At 43.4% G+C, this 17,907-nt stretch overlaps 1 protein-coding gene across 1 annotated transcript in view; it reads left to right on the top strand.

Annotated features, from left to right (window-relative positions):
• Nucleotides 1-17,162, top strand: part of PTPN9 (protein tyrosine phosphatase non-receptor type 9) — an 85,031-nt gene extending 67,869 nt beyond the window's left edge. The window contains exons 9-13 of the mRNA XM_044231997.1: nucleotides 4,807-4,873; nucleotides 11,376-11,454; nucleotides 12,862-13,012; nucleotides 13,432-13,639; nucleotides 14,458-17,162. Of these exons, the coding sequence (XP_044087932.1) occupies nucleotides 4,807-4,873; nucleotides 11,376-11,454; nucleotides 12,862-13,012; nucleotides 13,432-13,639; nucleotides 14,458-14,672 (720 nt within the window). The 3' untranslated portion in view covers nucleotides 14,673-17,162. The remainder of the gene's footprint in view (nucleotides 1-4,806; nucleotides 4,874-11,375; nucleotides 11,455-12,861; nucleotides 13,013-13,431; nucleotides 13,640-14,457) is intronic.
• Nucleotides 17,163-17,907: the final 745 nt, after the last annotated feature.

Raw genomic sequence — 17,907 nt, 5'->3', positions numbered from 1 at the left:
GAATGTATATGTATCAATACAGGGCAACTCTAATTAAAGTGACCTATGATTTTTCCACCTAGAAGATCTAAAAATAATTTTGGACAACTAGTGTACGCGTAAGTATCTAGGGATAGAGTTGAAATGGTCAAGTGATTATATTATTTAATATACTAATTTGATCATATCTGTTCATATTAAAAATCACATATGTTTATACTAGTATATATATTTAGTGAAACTCCTCACATGCACCTTTAACATCAATGTCTTTGTCCTCATTTGAGCCACTTCCTGAGTCAATCTAACAGTTTTCCAGAGCACACAGTTTTTACTTCTTTAAGTATATGGTATTGTTACTGAAAAATTTATCCTAAACAAGGAAAGTCTATTAGCATAACATTAACACAATTTATCCTTCCATCCATCCTGTATCCCATGTATTTTCTGTAGCATGATTATTCACTTACTGTTTTTTAAAGTCCTCTTCACAGCAACATCCAACACTTAGAATTTTGAGGTCAGCAACCAAGTATGTGTTACATTTCTTCTTTTTCCTTTGGATATGCCAGTTCTGTCTGGTGCCCTCCATATGCATCAAAAAAACAGCATTGATTGAGGCCATTGTTCAAAGTAAAGGAATTTAAATAGTGCCCCTTTAACATGGCCACACACTATAGGAGCTTGTTACATCCCGTCTCTTTTTTTCTGGGGGATAATTTTTGGGAAATTTATTGCCTAGTATTTGGGTATATATGATACGTGGATTGGGACCCTAGGATCATGGTTTTAACCCTTTTGACCCTATGTTTCCAGGATATAAACTGAATTCAATTGCTTCTTGGCCTTTTGGCTAAGATCATGTGTAAACTGAATTCATAGCCTTGCCCAGGACCCTTACGAAAGGGTTTTCCTGCAGGAGCATTAGCTCAGTGTCTGGACAGCTTAGGGCAAATTCATGACTATTACTGAGATCATCAAATATATACTCTGAATGAGTGGAGTATAATGGTTGAGTTGGGACTCTGGAGTCAGATAGCGGTATTTATCTGTCTTCTTGACTGCTGTGTCTCCAGTACCTAGAACAGTACATATCAGGCCTTCAGTAAATTATTTCTGAAGGAATTAGTGAATCCCAGTATACCACCAGACTGTTCCAGTCACCCTATGATTAATCTAAAGGTCATCACTTGAATTAAACTCCTTTCATTACTGCAAACATTGGCAGAAGCTTTATTTCTACAATAAATGGTGGATTCAGATTTATTATTGAATTGGTCACCAGATTTGCTTCTGGAATTATAAAGCTATTAGTCACAGTTTCTATTGAACGTAGCCCATAACATAGAGTACTTGGTTTGATTCTCTGCTATTTCAGTTTTCCCCCTAGTCTATGCTTTATGTCTGAGGGCATTTCCGGTTTTAATTTCTTTTTTTTTTTTTTTTTAAAGATTTTATTTATTTATTTGACAGAGAGAAATCACAAGTAGATGGAGAGGCAGGCAGAGAGAGAGAGAGGGAAGCAGGCTCCCTGCTGAGCAGAGAGCCCGATGCGGGACTCGATCCCAGGACCCTGAGATCATGACCTGAGCCGAAGGCAGCGGCTTAACCCACTGAGCCACCCAGGCGCCCTCAGTTTTAATTTCTGATAATTCTTCTGAAATGGCTGATTTTAATTCCCAGTGCTTTCAAAGACGAGGATACTGAAAGCTTGTATCCTTGGTTGTAAAGAAATAGTAAGTCTCCATTAAAGTAGTGATATTTCTTTTCAAAGCGTGAAGGTAGCTCCAAGAGTAACAACTTATACATTACTTACAGAATAGTATCGACTGGCTTGTACCAGGTAAATCCTTTGTATTTTTCTGTGCCTTCTTGCCTGGGTCCTACAGGGTATAGCACTTGAATGTGCCAGGCTGAGCCGAAGATAGCCTGGGCGGACTATCGTGGGCCCTGGATACGCAGCCTGGTTGGGAGTGATTGAGGCTTTTAGCTTGCTGGGTCTGCTGCAGGTGGTTCCTTAGCTCAGTGAAGATGTCTTAGTCAGTAGAACACTAGTAGTATGAGGTCAGTATCGACTGCTGTGGAAGGAGAAAGCAAGAAACTCTTGCCTAAATAATTAGTAATAGGGGAACCTGGGTGGCTCAGTCCTTAAGCATCTGCCTTCAGCTCAGGTCATGATCCCAGGGTCCCGGGATCAAGCCCCACTTGGGGTTCCCTGCTCAGTGGAGAGTCTGCTTCTCCCTCTTCCATTCCCTTTGCTTGTGTTCCCTCTCTCGCTGTCTGTCAAATAAATAATAAAAATCTTTAAAAATAAATAAATAACTAGTGATAGGATAAGTTGGTAGACTGACTGGCTAACAGACACATATCCAAGTAATGTGGGTTTGACCATGACGTGGAGAAGCCTTCTGAGGGTGGCTGTGGATACTGACAATTCAGACTGCCTTCCCCAAGTGATGGAACTCAGTGGAGAGAAGGTGACAGGTTTAGGGAGTTACTCTGACTTCCTAGAGTGGAGTGGACTATGAATTTTCTCTAGTTTGACAGTGAAACTTTGTCTTTGTCCTCCTATGCCCCTCCACATGGTCTGCTATTCATAGTACCTTTTAGATACTCTCAACTAGTTATACTGTGACTTGATACTGTGGCTGCATCTGTGGTTCTCTTCTATCAGCTTGGATTATCAGCAAGAGTGTTGGCAGAAATCTTGTGAGAAGGTATAATAAAAATAATAAAAGTTAAAATCCTATTTAATTTCCTGATAGCTAATGATGTTGAATTAAGACTGAGGACACTAGATGAGACAAGTCTCCCAGAAGACAGTGAGTCAAGATCTGTTCACTGAGGCTTCTCTAAATCTGTCTGGCTGTTGCTTTGTGTCAGTTCAGGTAGTAAAGGAGCCTGGGAGTTTGGCCAATGCTGTTGATGGTGCTAGATATGAGGTAGAGCTTTCTTCCTTCTCCAGTCACACTTTGCCTTTTGTGTGTGACAGCATAGACAGGATGTTCCTGCTCAAGGTGCTTGGCTTGCCTCCCTTTTGGTTTTGAACCAATGCTGCAAATCTTAATGGACTCCTTTTTTGGTAAATAACAGCTTTATTGAGATGTAATTCACATACCATACAATTTGCGCATTTAAAGTATATAGGGGCACCTGGGTGGCTTAGTTGGTTGAGCATCCAACTCCTGATTTCAGCTCAAGTCATGATCTCAGGGTTCTTGGATTGAGCCCCACGTCTGGGTTTGCACTTGGCGGAGGGGTTTGGGTGTTTCTTCTTGGGATTTTTTCTCTCCTTTTTCCTCTGCCTCTCACCCTATTCAAGTACACACATGTTCTCTCTCTCTCTAATAAATAAATAAAATATTTTTAAAAAAAAAAGTATATTGGGGCACCTGGGTGGCTCAGTGGGTTAAGCCTCTGCCTTCAGCTCAGGTCATGATCTCAGGGTCCTGGGATCGAGTCCCACATCAGGCTCTCTGCTCAGCAGGGAGCCTGCTTCCCCCTCTCTCTCTCCGCCTGCCTCTCTGTCTGCTTGTGATCTCTCTCTCTGTGTCAAATAAATAAATAAAATCTTTATTAAAAAAAGGTATATTATTCAGTAGTTTGGTTTTTGTCCTTTTTTAAAAGATAGATTATTTATTTATTTAGAGAGCACAGTTGCTTGCAAGTGGGGGGAGGAGCAGAGGGAGAGACTCTCCCATAGACCCCCTCCTGAGCATGGAGCCCCCAGTGGGGCTCATTTCTTGACTGTGAGATCATGACCTGAGCTGAAAGCAAGAGTTGGACACTTAATCGACTGAGCCACCCAGGTGCCCCTAGTTCAGTTCTTTTTTAATATATTCACTACCACAGTCAACTTTATAAAATTTTTATCACCTGAAAAAGGAACTTCATACCCTTGGCAGTCAAACCCCATTTTCTCCCAGTCTGTGTGCTTTCTGTCTCTATGGATTTGCCTATTTTGGACGTTTCATATGAATGGAATCATACAATATGTAGCCTTTGTGTCTGGCTTCTTTCACTTAGCATGTTTTCAAGGTTCGTCCATGTTGTAGCATGTGTCAGTGCTTCACTCTGTTTTATTGCTAAAAAATACTCTTTTATATGGCTAGTCACCTTTATTTCTCCATTCATCAAGTGAATACCATTTGAGTTGTTTCCATTTTCGGCTATTATGAATAATGCTGCTATGAATATCTGTGTGCAAGTTTTCCCGTGGACATGTATTTTCATTTCCCTCAGGAGTTAAATTGCTGGGTCATATGGTAACTCTGTGTTTAACCTTTTGAGGAATTGCCAGACTGTTTTCCAACATGACTGGACCATTTTACATTCCCGCTAGGGATATATGAGGGTACTAGTTTTTACACATCTTTGTCAACATTTGTTATTATCCATCTTGTACCTGTAACCATCCTAATGGGTATGAAGTGGTATCTCCTCATGTTTTTGACTTTTCAGTTTTGTGTGTGTGTGTGTGTGTTTTAAGAATTTATTTATTTGACAGAGATCACAAGTAGACAGAGAGAGGCAGGGAGAGAAAGAGAGAGAGGAGGAAGCAGGCTCCCTGCCAAGCAGATAGCCGGATGCAGGACTCGATCCCAGGACCCTGAGATCATGACCTGAGCCAAAGGCAGAGGCTTAACGACTGAGCCACCCAGGCATCCCTGTAGAAGCAAAGTTTTGAATTGATCCTTTTGCTCCTCACTGTCTTCCTGACAGGAAGAGAATATCTACACCTTGGGTTTTATTTACCTTGTACATCATTTTTCCCACCCAAATGGTGTATTTCACACAGCTGCAATGATATTTCCTTTTTATCATTAGACAGATTACATCAATGCCAGTTTCATGGATGGCTACAAGCAGAAGAATGCTTACATTGGTACGCAAGGTAAGTTAGGATGCTCTTTACAAGTTGGTTTTATGTCATCTACCTATGATTTCTTGTACCTGATGATTGCATACCTTTTGAAGGCTATGGTAACTTGAGGTGATGTTGTGGCCACTAGATCCCGGCCTTTCATAATGATTGGGGGTTATTGAGGAAGGCAGAGGAGGGGTATAGAGTTTCTGTACCAGATATGCCTGGAAACTCACTGCATAGAGATAAACTAGAGATTTGAGCATACAACACTACTACAAGTTTTAGGATTATGCATTGCCAACCTATGGGACTGGGACATCAGAACTTACTGGCCTGTGAAATGTTCTTTATGTCCAATAGGAGGCCAGGAGTGGCAGTGGGAATTCTCAGAGATTGAGTCCTGTTTGTGAAAGGGTGTTGCTGTCCTAAGTGACTTTTGCTTGTTGTAAATCAGAGAGCATCCAGAAGTCTTCTGACATGGATAGTCTATACTAGGTCTAACAGTGAAGATTTCAGACAGAGTTTCTACAAATGCTTCTGTAGGCCCCAAATCCTCCTAACCTGGCCTGGCCTCAGCCATCTGAAGGAGAATACCAAGTTGTCTTCAAAGAGGGTGGGAGAGATCACAACACAGGAGGACATAAGAGGCTTTGGCCATTGCAGAGCATGACCTGCAAAAGATCTGCCAGATACCTCCTTAGCAAGTGATAAAACTTAGTATCACCAATAATAGGTAGATATTATACCTCTGTTGTGATATAGTGAGAACTATACAACATAACCTTTATTGTTTGTGGCCAGTGTTGAAGTCTGAATCGTGAAAAGTAAACCAGACAAATCCAGATGGGATGGTGGGACATACTATTAGAAAACTGGCTTAGGGGCGCCTGGGTGGCTCAGTGGGTTAAGCCGCTGCCTTTGGCTCAGGTCATGATCTCAGGGTCCTGGGATCGAGTCCCGCATCGGGCTCTCTGCTCAGCAGGGAGCCTGCTTCCTCCTCTCTCTCTGCCTGCCTCTTGTGATCTCTCTCTGTCAAATAAATAAATAAAATCTTAAAAAAAAAAAAAGAAAACTGGCTTAGACTCTTCAAAGTTAAAGCCATGAAAAACAAAAGCAGGGAACTGTTTTATATATATAAATTTATATATATATATAATATATATATATTTATATATATTATTTATATATAAATATAAATTTACATATAAAATTAGATTAAAGGAGACTAAAGAGACATGATAACCAAAGGTATATACCCATTGTTGGAACTTCAGTTTAGAGAAGAAGACTATTAAGGACAAACTTGGGATAAATGGAGACTATATGTTAGATAATATTACTGTATCAGTGTTTAATTGGTTCAGTGTGACAATGGTATTGTTCTCTAGGAGAAAGTCCTTGTTCTTCTAAATATGTGCCCAAGTATTTAGGAATAAAAGGTCATAATTTCTGGAACTAATTTTTAAATAGTTACAAAATAAAAAGTATGTGTATTTATATATATATAGAGAGAGATATTTCTCTTGTAATCTTGTAATGATAGCTAAAAGTCATAGCTTTTTTTTTTTTTTTTTAAAGATTTTATTTATTTGACAGAGAGAGACCACAAGCAGGCAGAGAGGGAGGCAGAGAGAGAGGGGAGGAAGCAGGCTCCCTGCCGAGCAGAGAGCCCGACGCAGGACTCGATCCCAGGACCCCAGGATCATGACCCGAGCCGAAGGCAGAGGCCTCAACCCACGGAGCCACCCAGGCGCCCCAAAAATCATAGCTTTAAAGCTCAAGAATTTATGAGTACATTGTAGTATTCTTCCAGTTTTTCATGGGTTTCAAATTTTTCAAATTTGATATATTATTAATTGGTCTGATGGTTACAGGCTTATATTTCCCCCCCTAGGAGGGACCACTCCCTCCAAAAGGAGTCCTTTCAAGACCCTAAGAAGAAATTAGAATTACCAGGAAAAATTCTTGGCATATACAACATGATACGATCTGCCTGAGAGTAGGGGCTTTGTTGAGGAGGATGGCTTTGGCAGATTGGGCTTATGGTGGATAAGGATTGGCTCAAGGGTACCCCAGAATGCGTCTTCCTCCAAGTTTAGAAGGCAAAGCTACCACTTGGAGTTGCAGGAATTGGATTCTTTAGGGTGGCTTTGAAGGCCCTATCCCGAAGAAACTCCCCTAAGAGTATGAGAGAGACATTTTTTTTTAAAGATTTTATTTTATTTATTTGACAGACAGAGATCACAAATAGGCAAAGAGGCAGGCAGAGAGGGGGAAGCAGGCTCCCCACTGAGCAGAGAGCCTGATGTGGGGCTTGATCAGGACCCCAGGATCATGACCTGAACCGAAGGCAGAGACTTGAACCCACTGAGCCACCCAGGCGCCCCGAGAGAGACATTTTGAATCAAGCACAGATCACCTTTAGACAGCATCAGTACTCTCTTAGGACTGGAAGATGAGGTCCTGTGATGTGGAAAAGGCTAATTTGATTTCCTTGGCTAACTTTCTTGGCTATATTCAGTATTTTGATTCTTATAATACATTTCTACTAATAATATCTGTTATCTATTGAGAGTATCTATTATATATCAGGCTTATAAGCTTCATCTAATTATTACAGACTCTGCAAAGAGGATTTATTAACCCATGAACAAACCCAAAGAGGTTAGGCGATCTTGGATCACACCGCTAGTAAGTGGCAGAGCCAGGATTTGAGAGTATGTCTGATTCAGAAGTCCTTGTAAGCCAAGCCAAAGGATTGTTGTGCCCATGTCAGCATAAACCACTGACTTGAGTTCTTTAGAAAGGTTGACTGTTAAAGAGTAATCTGGGAAGTGCAGCATTCTCTTCTAAATCTCTCTTGTGCCTTGGAAGAAATTATGACCCTTCTTTGCCAAGCCCGAGTCTGAGTGGGATCTGGGTTGTTAGGTGCTCTAATTGGCAACAGCATTTTTGCCAGTGATTTGAAGGTGGAAAATAAAGCATAGGAGTGCTACTGTGGTGCAGGACAGTAGGATGTGGACAAGGCCGGGATCAGTGATATGGAAAGGGAATTCTCACTATCTTCTTCACATGCATACTATGGTAATGTAAGTGCATTGTAGAAAATTTAAAAGATAGAGATGAAATTCACTCATAATCCTGAGACCCAGAGATAATGTTAACATTCTATAGCGTCTCCTTCCAAACCGTTTTCCTCCTTCCTTCCTTCCTTCCTTCCTCCCTCCCTCCCTCCCTCCCTTTCTCTCTTTCTTTCTTTTTTTATGTATTTATTTGATAGGCAGAGATCACAAGTAGCCAGAGAGGCAGGCATAGAGAGAGGAGGGGAAGCAGGCTCCCTGCTGAGCACAGAGCCCAATGCAGGGGCTCCATCCCAGGACTGTGAGATCATGACCTGAGCCGAAGGCAGAGGCTTTAACCCACTGAACCACCCAGGTGCCCCCAAACTGTTTTCTGTACAAACAGATGTAGACATATAAAATATCTAACAAGATGGATTCTATCTACTTGTTACCTAAAAAGGTAACAAGTGAACAAAATTTCATTTGATGGTATCTTGTGAATACCTTTCCAGAGCAAAAATAATAGATCTTACAACATCACCTTTATGAACTACTTCAACCGTGGATATGCCGTAATTTAACAGCCCTCTCTTGGTAGACATTTAGCTTGCTTCCAAAACCTCACATGCTTTTGGCAGTGTTCATTTCTGCCAAGAGGGAATTCTAGTGTGATAAAATATTAATGCTACTAAAAGGCTTTAGCAAAAATGGTAGTAAAACCAGCAGACTTCCAGGACAAAATCAACCCTTGATACTGCCCTTCTTCTCTGAAAGCAGAGGAGGAAGAAGGACTGGGAAAGTACAGGGAATTATCCCAAGTTGTTACTTCCTTGATTTAAAGGGAGTTGGTGGCCCACAAGTATGTTCAGAGTTTCCCCTGAGTGCCCAGCCCTGTGACGGTTCTAACTCTAAAAGGAGAACTCGACAATGTGGCTATTACCCTCGGCACCATGTTCGCTGAGATGAAATTTTTCTTACAAACTAAAGTGATTCATATAAGACCCATACATTAAATGGTTAAGCTGGGGGGTTTTGTTTTAAGATTTTATTTATTTATTTGACAAAGGGAGATCACAAGTCAGCAGAGAGGCAGGCAGAGAGGCAGGGGTTGGGGTGGGGGAAGCAGGCTCCCCGCTGTGCAGAGAGCTGGATGCGGGGCTTGATCCCAGGACCCTGAGATCATGACCTGAGCTGAAGGCAGAGGTTCAACCTACTGAGCTACCCAGGCTCCCTTGGTTCAGCTGTTGGGATCCAGCTGTGTCATCAAGAGCTGTCTATGTTGTGATGAAGCAAGTTTTTTATTTTTTAATTTGTTTTTATTTATTTATTTATTTATTTTTGAGCGAGAGAGAGACAGAACAGGGAAGGGACAGAAGAGGAAAAGAGAGACTTTTTTTTTTTTTTTTTAAGATTTTATTTATTGGACAGACAGAGATCACAAGTCAGCAGAGAGAGAGGGGGAGGCACGCTCCCCGCTGAGCAGAGAGCCTGATGTGGGGCTTGATCCCAGGACCCTAGGATCACAACCTGAGTGGAAGGCAGAGGCTTTAGCCCACTGAGCCACCCAGGCACTCCAGGAAGAGAGAGACTCTTAAGCAGTCTCTACACTGAGTATTAGAAAGGGGGCTTGACCTCACAACCTTGAGATCATGACCAGAGCCAAAACTGAGAGTCAATGCTTAACCAACTGAGCCACCCAGGCACCCCTGTGATGAAGCAAATTTTTAGAAAGATTCAGCTGGCAGGGGTATCCAGAATAGACTGGAAGAGGAGTCCTATTCAGAACAATAAACCAAAACAGTACTACAGTAACTCAGACAAAAGATGATGTGTGGTCCTTGTGGCTTTGAAGTTGGGTCGAGAGGGCATGATAAAAGCCAAAAGGAATCCAAAGACAAAAAAAGTCTCTAGAACTTAGTGACTGCTTCTGGAAGATAAAGGAAATGGGAAGTCAGAGTTGACTGCAACTTTTTAAGACTGAGTGATTTAAGAATGCCAATACTTTTTTAAACAGAGATGGGAAAGGAGAGAGAGAAGACTAATTTTGAAGAAAGAGATTGATTCGCAAGCATGTTGGGCCTAAGGAGACCCATGACAGGACATGGAAGGGGATTGGTTCAGTAGGCTACTGATGATGATAAGGCTTTAGGGAGATGGAAACAGCTAGAGGCGTGTACACAGTTGACACTGTCTGTGTGTATGTGCCAGTTCAAGCCCTGATGGTAAGACTCTTGGGAAGGTACATAACAGTATTTCTCAAACTGTAACTTAACCTACAACTTTACTTGGGATCTTGTTAAAATGCAGATTGCACATTTCTTTCTTTCTTTCAAAAAAAGATTTTATTTCCTTATTTGACAGAGGTCACAAGTAGGCAGAGCGGCAGGCAGAGAGAGAGAGGAGGAAGCAGGCTCCCTGAGCAGAGAGCCCGATGTGGGACTTGATCCCAGAACCCTGAGATCATGACCCAAGCCGAAGGCAGAGGCTTTAACCCGCTGAGCCACCCAGGAGCCCACAGATTTCTAATTTCTAATACTCTCTCATACAGTGCTGGTGCTGGTGGTTCATGGACCACCCTGAATAGCAGGGATGCTCCAAGAAGAGCAGGGAAGGCAGCGTCTGTGCTTTGGAGTTATTAGTTGAGGGAAAAAACTCAGCAATTCCTGGGGCACCTGAGTGGCTCTGTGGGTTAAGCCTCTGCCTTTGGCTCAGATCATGATCTCAGGGTCCTGGGATCAAGCCTCACTTCAGGCTCTCTGCTCAGCAGGGAGCCTGCTTCCCCCTCTGTCTCTGCCTGCCTCTCTGCCTACTTGTGATCTCTGTCTTTCAGATAAATGAATAAATATCTTTAAAAATAAAAAACCCATGGGGTGCCTGGGGTGGCTCAGTGGGTTAAAGCCTCGCCTTTGGCTCAGGTCATGATCCCAGGGTCCTGGGATCGAGCCCCACGTTGGGCTCTCTGCTCCGCACGGAGCCTGCTTCCCCTCACCGCCCCCCCCCGCCCGCCTCCTGCCTCTCTGCCTACTTGTGATCTCTCTCTCTGTCAAATAAATAAAATCTTTTAAAAAAAAAATTTCTCTCTCCCTCTCCTGCCCCTCCCCCATGCATTCTCTCCCTCTATAAAATAAATAAGATGGGGGCGCCTGGGTGGCTCAGTGGATTGAGGCCTCTGCCTTTGGCTCTGGTCATGATCCCAGGGTCCTGGGATCGAGCCCCATTTCGGGCTCTCTGCTCAGCGGGGAGCCTGCTTCCTCCTCTCTCTGACTGCCTCTCTGCCTACTTGTGATCTCTGTCTGTCAAATAAATAAATAAAATCTTAAAAAAAAATAAAATAAAAAATAAAATAAATAAGATAAATCTTTGGAAAAAAAAACAAAAACAAAAGAAAAAGAAAAAAACCCAGAAATTCCTGAGAAGGAAAGAAGGGCTTCCAGGGTAATGTTCCTTGTCTTATCCTTCCATTCCAGGCCCTTTGGAGAATACCTATCGTGATTTCTGGCTCATGGTATGGGAGCAAAAAGTCCTGGTGATCGTCATGACCACCCGGTGAGTTCTTCCCCTTTACTCCCTCTGCATTCTGCCTCCACCCTGTTCCCAAACATCGGAGATTCAAGAGGGGAGTTTAGCTCATAGAACAATGAGGATTAGGAAAGCCATGGCAAAGATCTTGAGATGTTTTAGCTTTGTCTTAGTTGACCCAGAATTAACAAAGCCAGCGTATGGTGGGAATTGATAGATCTAACTTGTCACAGTTTTGATCTAACTTTTCAAAATTTTAATCCCTGGCTCTGGTGACCCTGTGCCAGTTATAGGCTATTCTGAGGTCCTGGCCTTATCCACTAAAGGAAGTGTCAGCAAACGTGGGGCAATTCACTTTTAACCTGCTCCCTACTTCCAAAGGGCAGCAGTCTTCCTGACTTCTAAATTACCAGTTCCCCTTTATTTTCTCCTTCCCTACTACTTTTGGCAGTTTTTCTGCTCATTCGTATTTCCACCTGTAAAAGAATTGTAAAAAGAGAGATGAAACATAGTTGGCCAGGCAGGAAGCTCTTGATGAAAGGAATCCTTTTGAAATTTTGGTCTACATATCTGCCAAAACTTGAGGAATTACAAATTCATTAGTATCATCATTATCATTATGATAATTAGAACCTATTTCAGATGAGGAGAAAAATGTTAATGAAAATGTTTGCTCAGTTTCTTTCTCATGGCACAGTCATAACCACCTTTGCTTCAGAGAGGTGGTAGTACAAGAAGTTCCACCTTGGAGCATTCGAGCCACTACAGGGCAGTGAGGGGGCGCCTGGGTGGCTCAGTAGGTTAAAGCCTCTGCCTTTGACTCAGGTCATGATCCCAGGGTCCTGGGATCAAGCCCTTCATCGTGCTCTCTGTTCAGCGGGGGGTCTGTTTCCCCCTCCCTCTCTGCCTGCCTCTGCCTGCTGTAATCTCTGTCAAAAAAATAAATAAAAATCTTTAAAAAAAATTTTTTTTTTTTTTAAAGGGTAGTGAGGTGGATTTTAGGCCTTCACATAAACCTAGGAGCTGGGCCTTTCCCACTTCTCTCAGCCAAGTGCCCCTATTGGGGAAGAGAATGAACAGTGGCTGAGATACAGGGCAGGGAGTTTCATCTGGCTTACCGTATTTTCTCTGCTCTCTTTTTTGGTCCACCCAGTATTTATCCTGGATATATGAGGAGTAGCAAGAGGTATCAGGAAAGGCACCAAATGGTAAAACAGGCACCCAATAAATGTCTGCTAAATGAGTATATGCAAGAACGTTAGCTGTTGCTACCTCTGTTTAGAATGAAGGTTTCCCACGTTTTCTGCCAAGAAGCAAAGGTGTAAGTTAGAAGCTACGCAAGAGATGACATTGCTCTTCGGGGTACAGCAGATCATAGCTTTCTGCTGTGGAAAGGAAGGATGGAAGGCTTACCTTGCTCTGTGTTGTCTTCAGGTTTGAGGAGGGTGGCAGGAGAAAGTGTGGCCAGTACTGGCCATTAGAAAGAGACTCTCGGATCAAATTTGGCTTCCTCACGGTGACCAATCTAGGCGTGGAGAACATGAACCATTACAAAAAAACAACGCTAGAAATTCACAACATAGAGGTAAATCCCAGTTTCTATTTTCTCACGGTTTTTAAGCTGGGGGAGAACTTTTATGGTAAATGCAATTTCCAGAGGGAATAGGCAGAAATCCAGGCAGCTTATAAGTTAATTTCATTTTCCTGGGAACAGGATATGGATATTCAACTCAGAGCCAATATATCCATGTTGTCTCAGCACAACAGTGGCATTACTTAGGAACAAAACTTTAAAGAAATCTGGGTCCTACATAGGGAGTTCTGTCCTGTTCAGACAGTTAACCTTTCCTTTAGGCTTGTGGAAAAGCAACTGTGGAGAAAGTTGAGGGTGGTAGGCAGGAACCTTGGTGAGGATACCAGGGAATTGGGAAACTAGAAAAGCCAAATGTAGTCAGGGGTAAGCTGAAATGACCTCATTAACTTTTGCTTCTTTTCTCATCCAAGGAGCGGCAGAAACGCCAGGTGACCCACTTTCAGTTCCTGAGCTGGCCAGATTATGGTGTCCCTTCCTCGGCAGCTTCTCTCATCGACTTCTTGAGAGTAGTCAGGAAGCAGCAGAGGCTGGCTGTCAGCAGCATGGGAGCGCGCTCCAAAGGGCAGTGCCCTGAGCCACCCATTGTCGTCCACTGCAGCGCAGGCATAGGCAGGACAGGTAATATACCTGATGACATGGCAGCTTACAGAGCATCCAGGGGTAGTAAAGATGGGAGAGAAATAGCAAAGCTCTTAGATGCTAATTTGTGAGAATTTGATCTATCAGTAGTGAACTACCATGAAAAATTCCTCTTTAATGTCATTTTGGTATCCCCGGCACCAGCTGTGCTAGCCAAAATATATACTTCAGAGGCCAGGGCCACTAGGGCTTGATGCTTTACACATCCCATCAGCATGATTATTTTCTGGCCCCATCACTGTCACCTGGATGTTCCAGAGAGCTCAGCTGGGCTATTACTTCCTTCTCCTCCCCCTCCTTAAAGAGATCCCCACCCTGGAGCTGTGCTGTCATTCCAGAGCTAGTTAGCAGCTTTTACCTTAAGGGATGTGCATTGCAGGGATTGCTGGTCTTTGTAGCTCAGAGGTTACTTTAGGAGAAATCAGAAAGAATAGGTTTCTGTTAGGTCTTTGTGGAAGAGTTGTGGAGTCTCTGAAAAATTAGGGCCCAGGTGTAGGAATGCTGTCATTCTGTCTTGTCTAAGATTGAGGCAGGTAGTTCTACTATGTCACCTTCCCACCTTCTCTTCCTATTACCTGCAGTACTGTCTTGAGTCAAGAGACTTCTCATTCCTCTGGACTCCCAACACTCCAAAGTTACCCCCTCCTTGAATCCTTTCAGGTCTAAGGCCACCTGGCTATGTACCATGAGGCACCTTGCCCTTGAATTCATTCATCCAGCCTGTCTGGGTCATTTGGTAGAGGGAAGGATAGACAGGAGAGACAGACCAGTTATGACCACTTCTTTCCTTCCTTCAGGTACCTTCTGCTCACTGGACATCTGCCTGGCACAGCTGGAGGAGCTTGGCACCCTTAACGTGTTCCAGACGGTGTCCCGCATGAGGACCCAGAGGGCCTTCAGCATCCAGACCCCTGAGCAGTACTATTTTTGCTACAAGGCAATCCTGGAGTTTGCAGAGAGGGAGGGCATGGTGCCCTCCAGTCACAACCTTCTGGCCATGGAGGGTCAGTAACTGTCCCATGATCCTCCTACGTGCTGGCCAGCCTTCCTTAAACTACCCTGGACACCGCTGAGCCTATAGGTTGCCATCAGTTATGCTGAAGCAATGGACCAACCTCTTCCTCGTGTCTCCTGGCGCACTCGTGCACGCAAGGCAGCCTTTCCCTTTGGCTAGATAGTTGTGGTGAAATTGCCACTAGAAGGGTCCAGCAGCAATGTGTTCTTAATTCCCAGCACCTGCTATCGAACTGTGCCTTATTAAAACCAAATTGTGGCTATTGGTTTTTGCCAGGGGCCCCGAGGTAAGTGGGGAAGGAAACTCCCTCCCCCCTTTCCCAGTGCCGTTCCCCTTCTCAAGGTCTCTTTCCCATTCCTTCCCTTTGCTAGGATTTGATGGGGAGGTTTGGTGAGCATCCACCTTCCTTCCTAGAGAGCTTGACCAAGTTACATACTCTAGAGAACGTCCCGAGTGCCAAGCACGTTTATACATAGGGCGTGTATTCCAGTCTTTTCTGTCATTCTGTGTGTATGTGTGTGTGTATGTGCGTGTGCGCACGCACTTATGTGTATGGGTCCATATGTATGTGTGTATATAATATATATTGTATGTGATAATATGGTCGTATTCTATAAATACATATACACAGAGATACTCCTTTGTAGACTTTCCTGGGGCTCCGTGTTGCAGTTCAGGACTCTTTGCTTCTTGGACCCTACTGTTTATCCTGAACGAGCTGGGGCTGGGGATCATGTCTCTTGTCAGACGCCAGAGTGGTGAAGAGGACACACACATACATTCACCCCTCATGCTCCTGCCACACGCCCTCATTCTTACATAATGACTTATCTCTTTCCAGGATATTGGAGCTGAGAATTCTGATTTGTGGTGACACTGGTTTAACTCAGCATGAATTACCCTTATCTAATGATTTTACTCTGTTTCCTTTGCCAATTTGAGGACTAGACCTCCACTGTGACTCCAGACCCCTCTTCACTCTTTCTGTCCCTTGGAGCTTGGGGTCTGGAAGTAAAGATGAGCAGTCAGAGCCAAGAGCAATTGGTACGAAGTCTTAGAAGAAAGGAGAGGGAGCCCAGGTGTGAGAGAGAGAGAAAACTACTATGAGAATCCCTCCTTAGGAGAATGAACTGGGGCCCCTATTTATTCTGCTAGAAAGTTCCTTTTCTTATGTAACTTGACCCTGTCCACTTAAATGCCCATCTCCTCCTGCCTAGCAGCCTAACCTGGAGCTTAGGCTGGGTGGGCTCTGTGTCAATATAATGCTTAACCCCTGGTTGGCTAGGGCAGTTGCCTGCAATCACTGTTTGCCCCCTATTCACCCATCCTGTCCCTGTCTGCTCCTAGCCTGCCCAGCCTGATGTGTCAGGGATGGAATCAAGAGTCCCCAGTGTTCCACATTCCCAAGAAAATCCCAGGAACCCCTAAACCTTCTATCCCAAATGAGGTTGGCAGCTGATCAGACCTCAATAATTTTATACTGTAATAATAAGCTCTTTGAATGTATATATTCTTATTTTTACAATCTTTTCATTTTGTATTTAACATCAATGGACTGAGTCAGATTCAGAAAATAATTGTAAATGTTCATATCAATATCTTATAGTGATACAGTTTTGTATTTACATATAAATATACCAACATGATCAAACCCTTTTAGCTTCATCAGTTTAGTAGCATTCTGGGCCGGGAAGGTGAGAAGGGGGTCCAAGAGCTGATCTGGGAGGGTTGGGGAGGCAGGGAGGGACCTAGGTATCTGAGACTTTCAGTTCTAAGAGCCATTTGCTTTATCCATAGACCACAGCCCTAGCTCTGGGCAGGCAAAGGAAACCACCAGTTGAGGGCTTGCTGGGTGCCAGTCTCTGTGCTTGGTGCTTTTCCCCCCATTACCTCATTCAAACCTGAAAATAATTGAGTGAGATTCGTATGTTCACTCCCTTGTATTTCTATATAGATGTGGAAGGTAAGGTTTGGAAGATTATAGTGATTTGCTGTAGAACTGGAGCTCAGGTTGGTTTGCTGTTGGCCTCTTCACTGTGTTGCTCTCTTTCAAAGGTCAGGGTAGTGTTTTGTCCTTGGAAACCAGAGGGAATTTTTTTTAGCTCTCCTTTCAGAGTATGAGCTGTTCCTAAATTCCAGGTAGTTGATCCTGAGCCCATGCTGCATATAGGGTGACAGAGTTGGTGACTGGTACTCCCAGGTAGGACCTCCTGGTGTAGGATCCTGAGGTCTGCAGAGTACCAAAGGGATCATTCTTGTAGGAAACACCATACATAGGGGTACACTGGTCTTTGTGGGAAGATCTTGAGTCATTCATTTGCATCTCTCTCTCAGAATGGAACCAGAAGTTTTGTCCATGTAGCACCATGCCCCATGCCATGTAGCTACTCCCTGTTGACCAGTGACAGCCTGCCCAGTTGGGGCAGTTCTGGCCTGGAGAGTGTGCAAATATTGGGGTGTTTTTAAATAAAAGTGATAGCTAACGTCTACTGGGTCCTTAATTCTGTTCCACAAACCGTTCAAAGTGCTTTCTAGATACTACTCACCACCCTCAGAACAATTTTTTGAGGTAGGTATTGATAAAACAAACAAAACTGAGGTACAGGAAAATTAACCAATCAAGAACCCCAGTCATCTGATTTGAAACCACCTGTTGTTAACTCTTATACTAGATTTCCTCTAAGGATCCATCTCCTGATCTCCCAACAGATTTTTCAAGCTTTTTACTTTAATCAAGAGCCGAAGTGTAGAACAGAAGATTAAGCCAACCCTTTCCCTGGATGAGTATGTTCTTTTGGGAGCAAGCAAGCATAAGAGGTGAACAGCGAAATCTGAGAAATTAGAGGGGTTTGGGAAAATGTGGAGGAAATGAGATTAATGATAAGAGATCTGGAGGAGTTGGCCTTGAACTGTCTTTTGTTTGAAGAGGCTGTAACCAAAGTGTTCTGCAAATTCAGAAGTTATACTTGAGTTGCACATTTGAGGATTGGTGAGGTTATGACTTGTAAGAGCTCCATAAAAGCGCAGATTCCTGGGTACTGCCTGGTAGGTGGTTGAGTGACAGGATGAGCCAGGCCAGAAACACTGTCTTAGTCTGTGTTCCTGACTCTAAGGAAGGTTAGCAAACTGATGTTTCCTAAATCTAAGAGCAAGGGATCAATAGCTTTCCCCTACTGCCATAGTTTACTTGTAGCTTTTACCGTTGTGAAGAGTGACTTCTCAAAATGTGAGC

This window comes from Neovison vison, chromosome 13 (genome assembly GCF_020171115.1).
Source record: "Neovison vison isolate M4711 chromosome 13, ASM_NN_V1, whole genome shotgun sequence".
Taxonomy (NCBI): Eukaryota; Metazoa; Chordata; class Mammalia; order Carnivora; family Mustelidae; genus Neogale; species Neogale vison.
The sequence above is the reverse complement of the archived record's forward strand: the minus strand, read 5'-3'. Positions and strand labels throughout refer to the sequence as shown.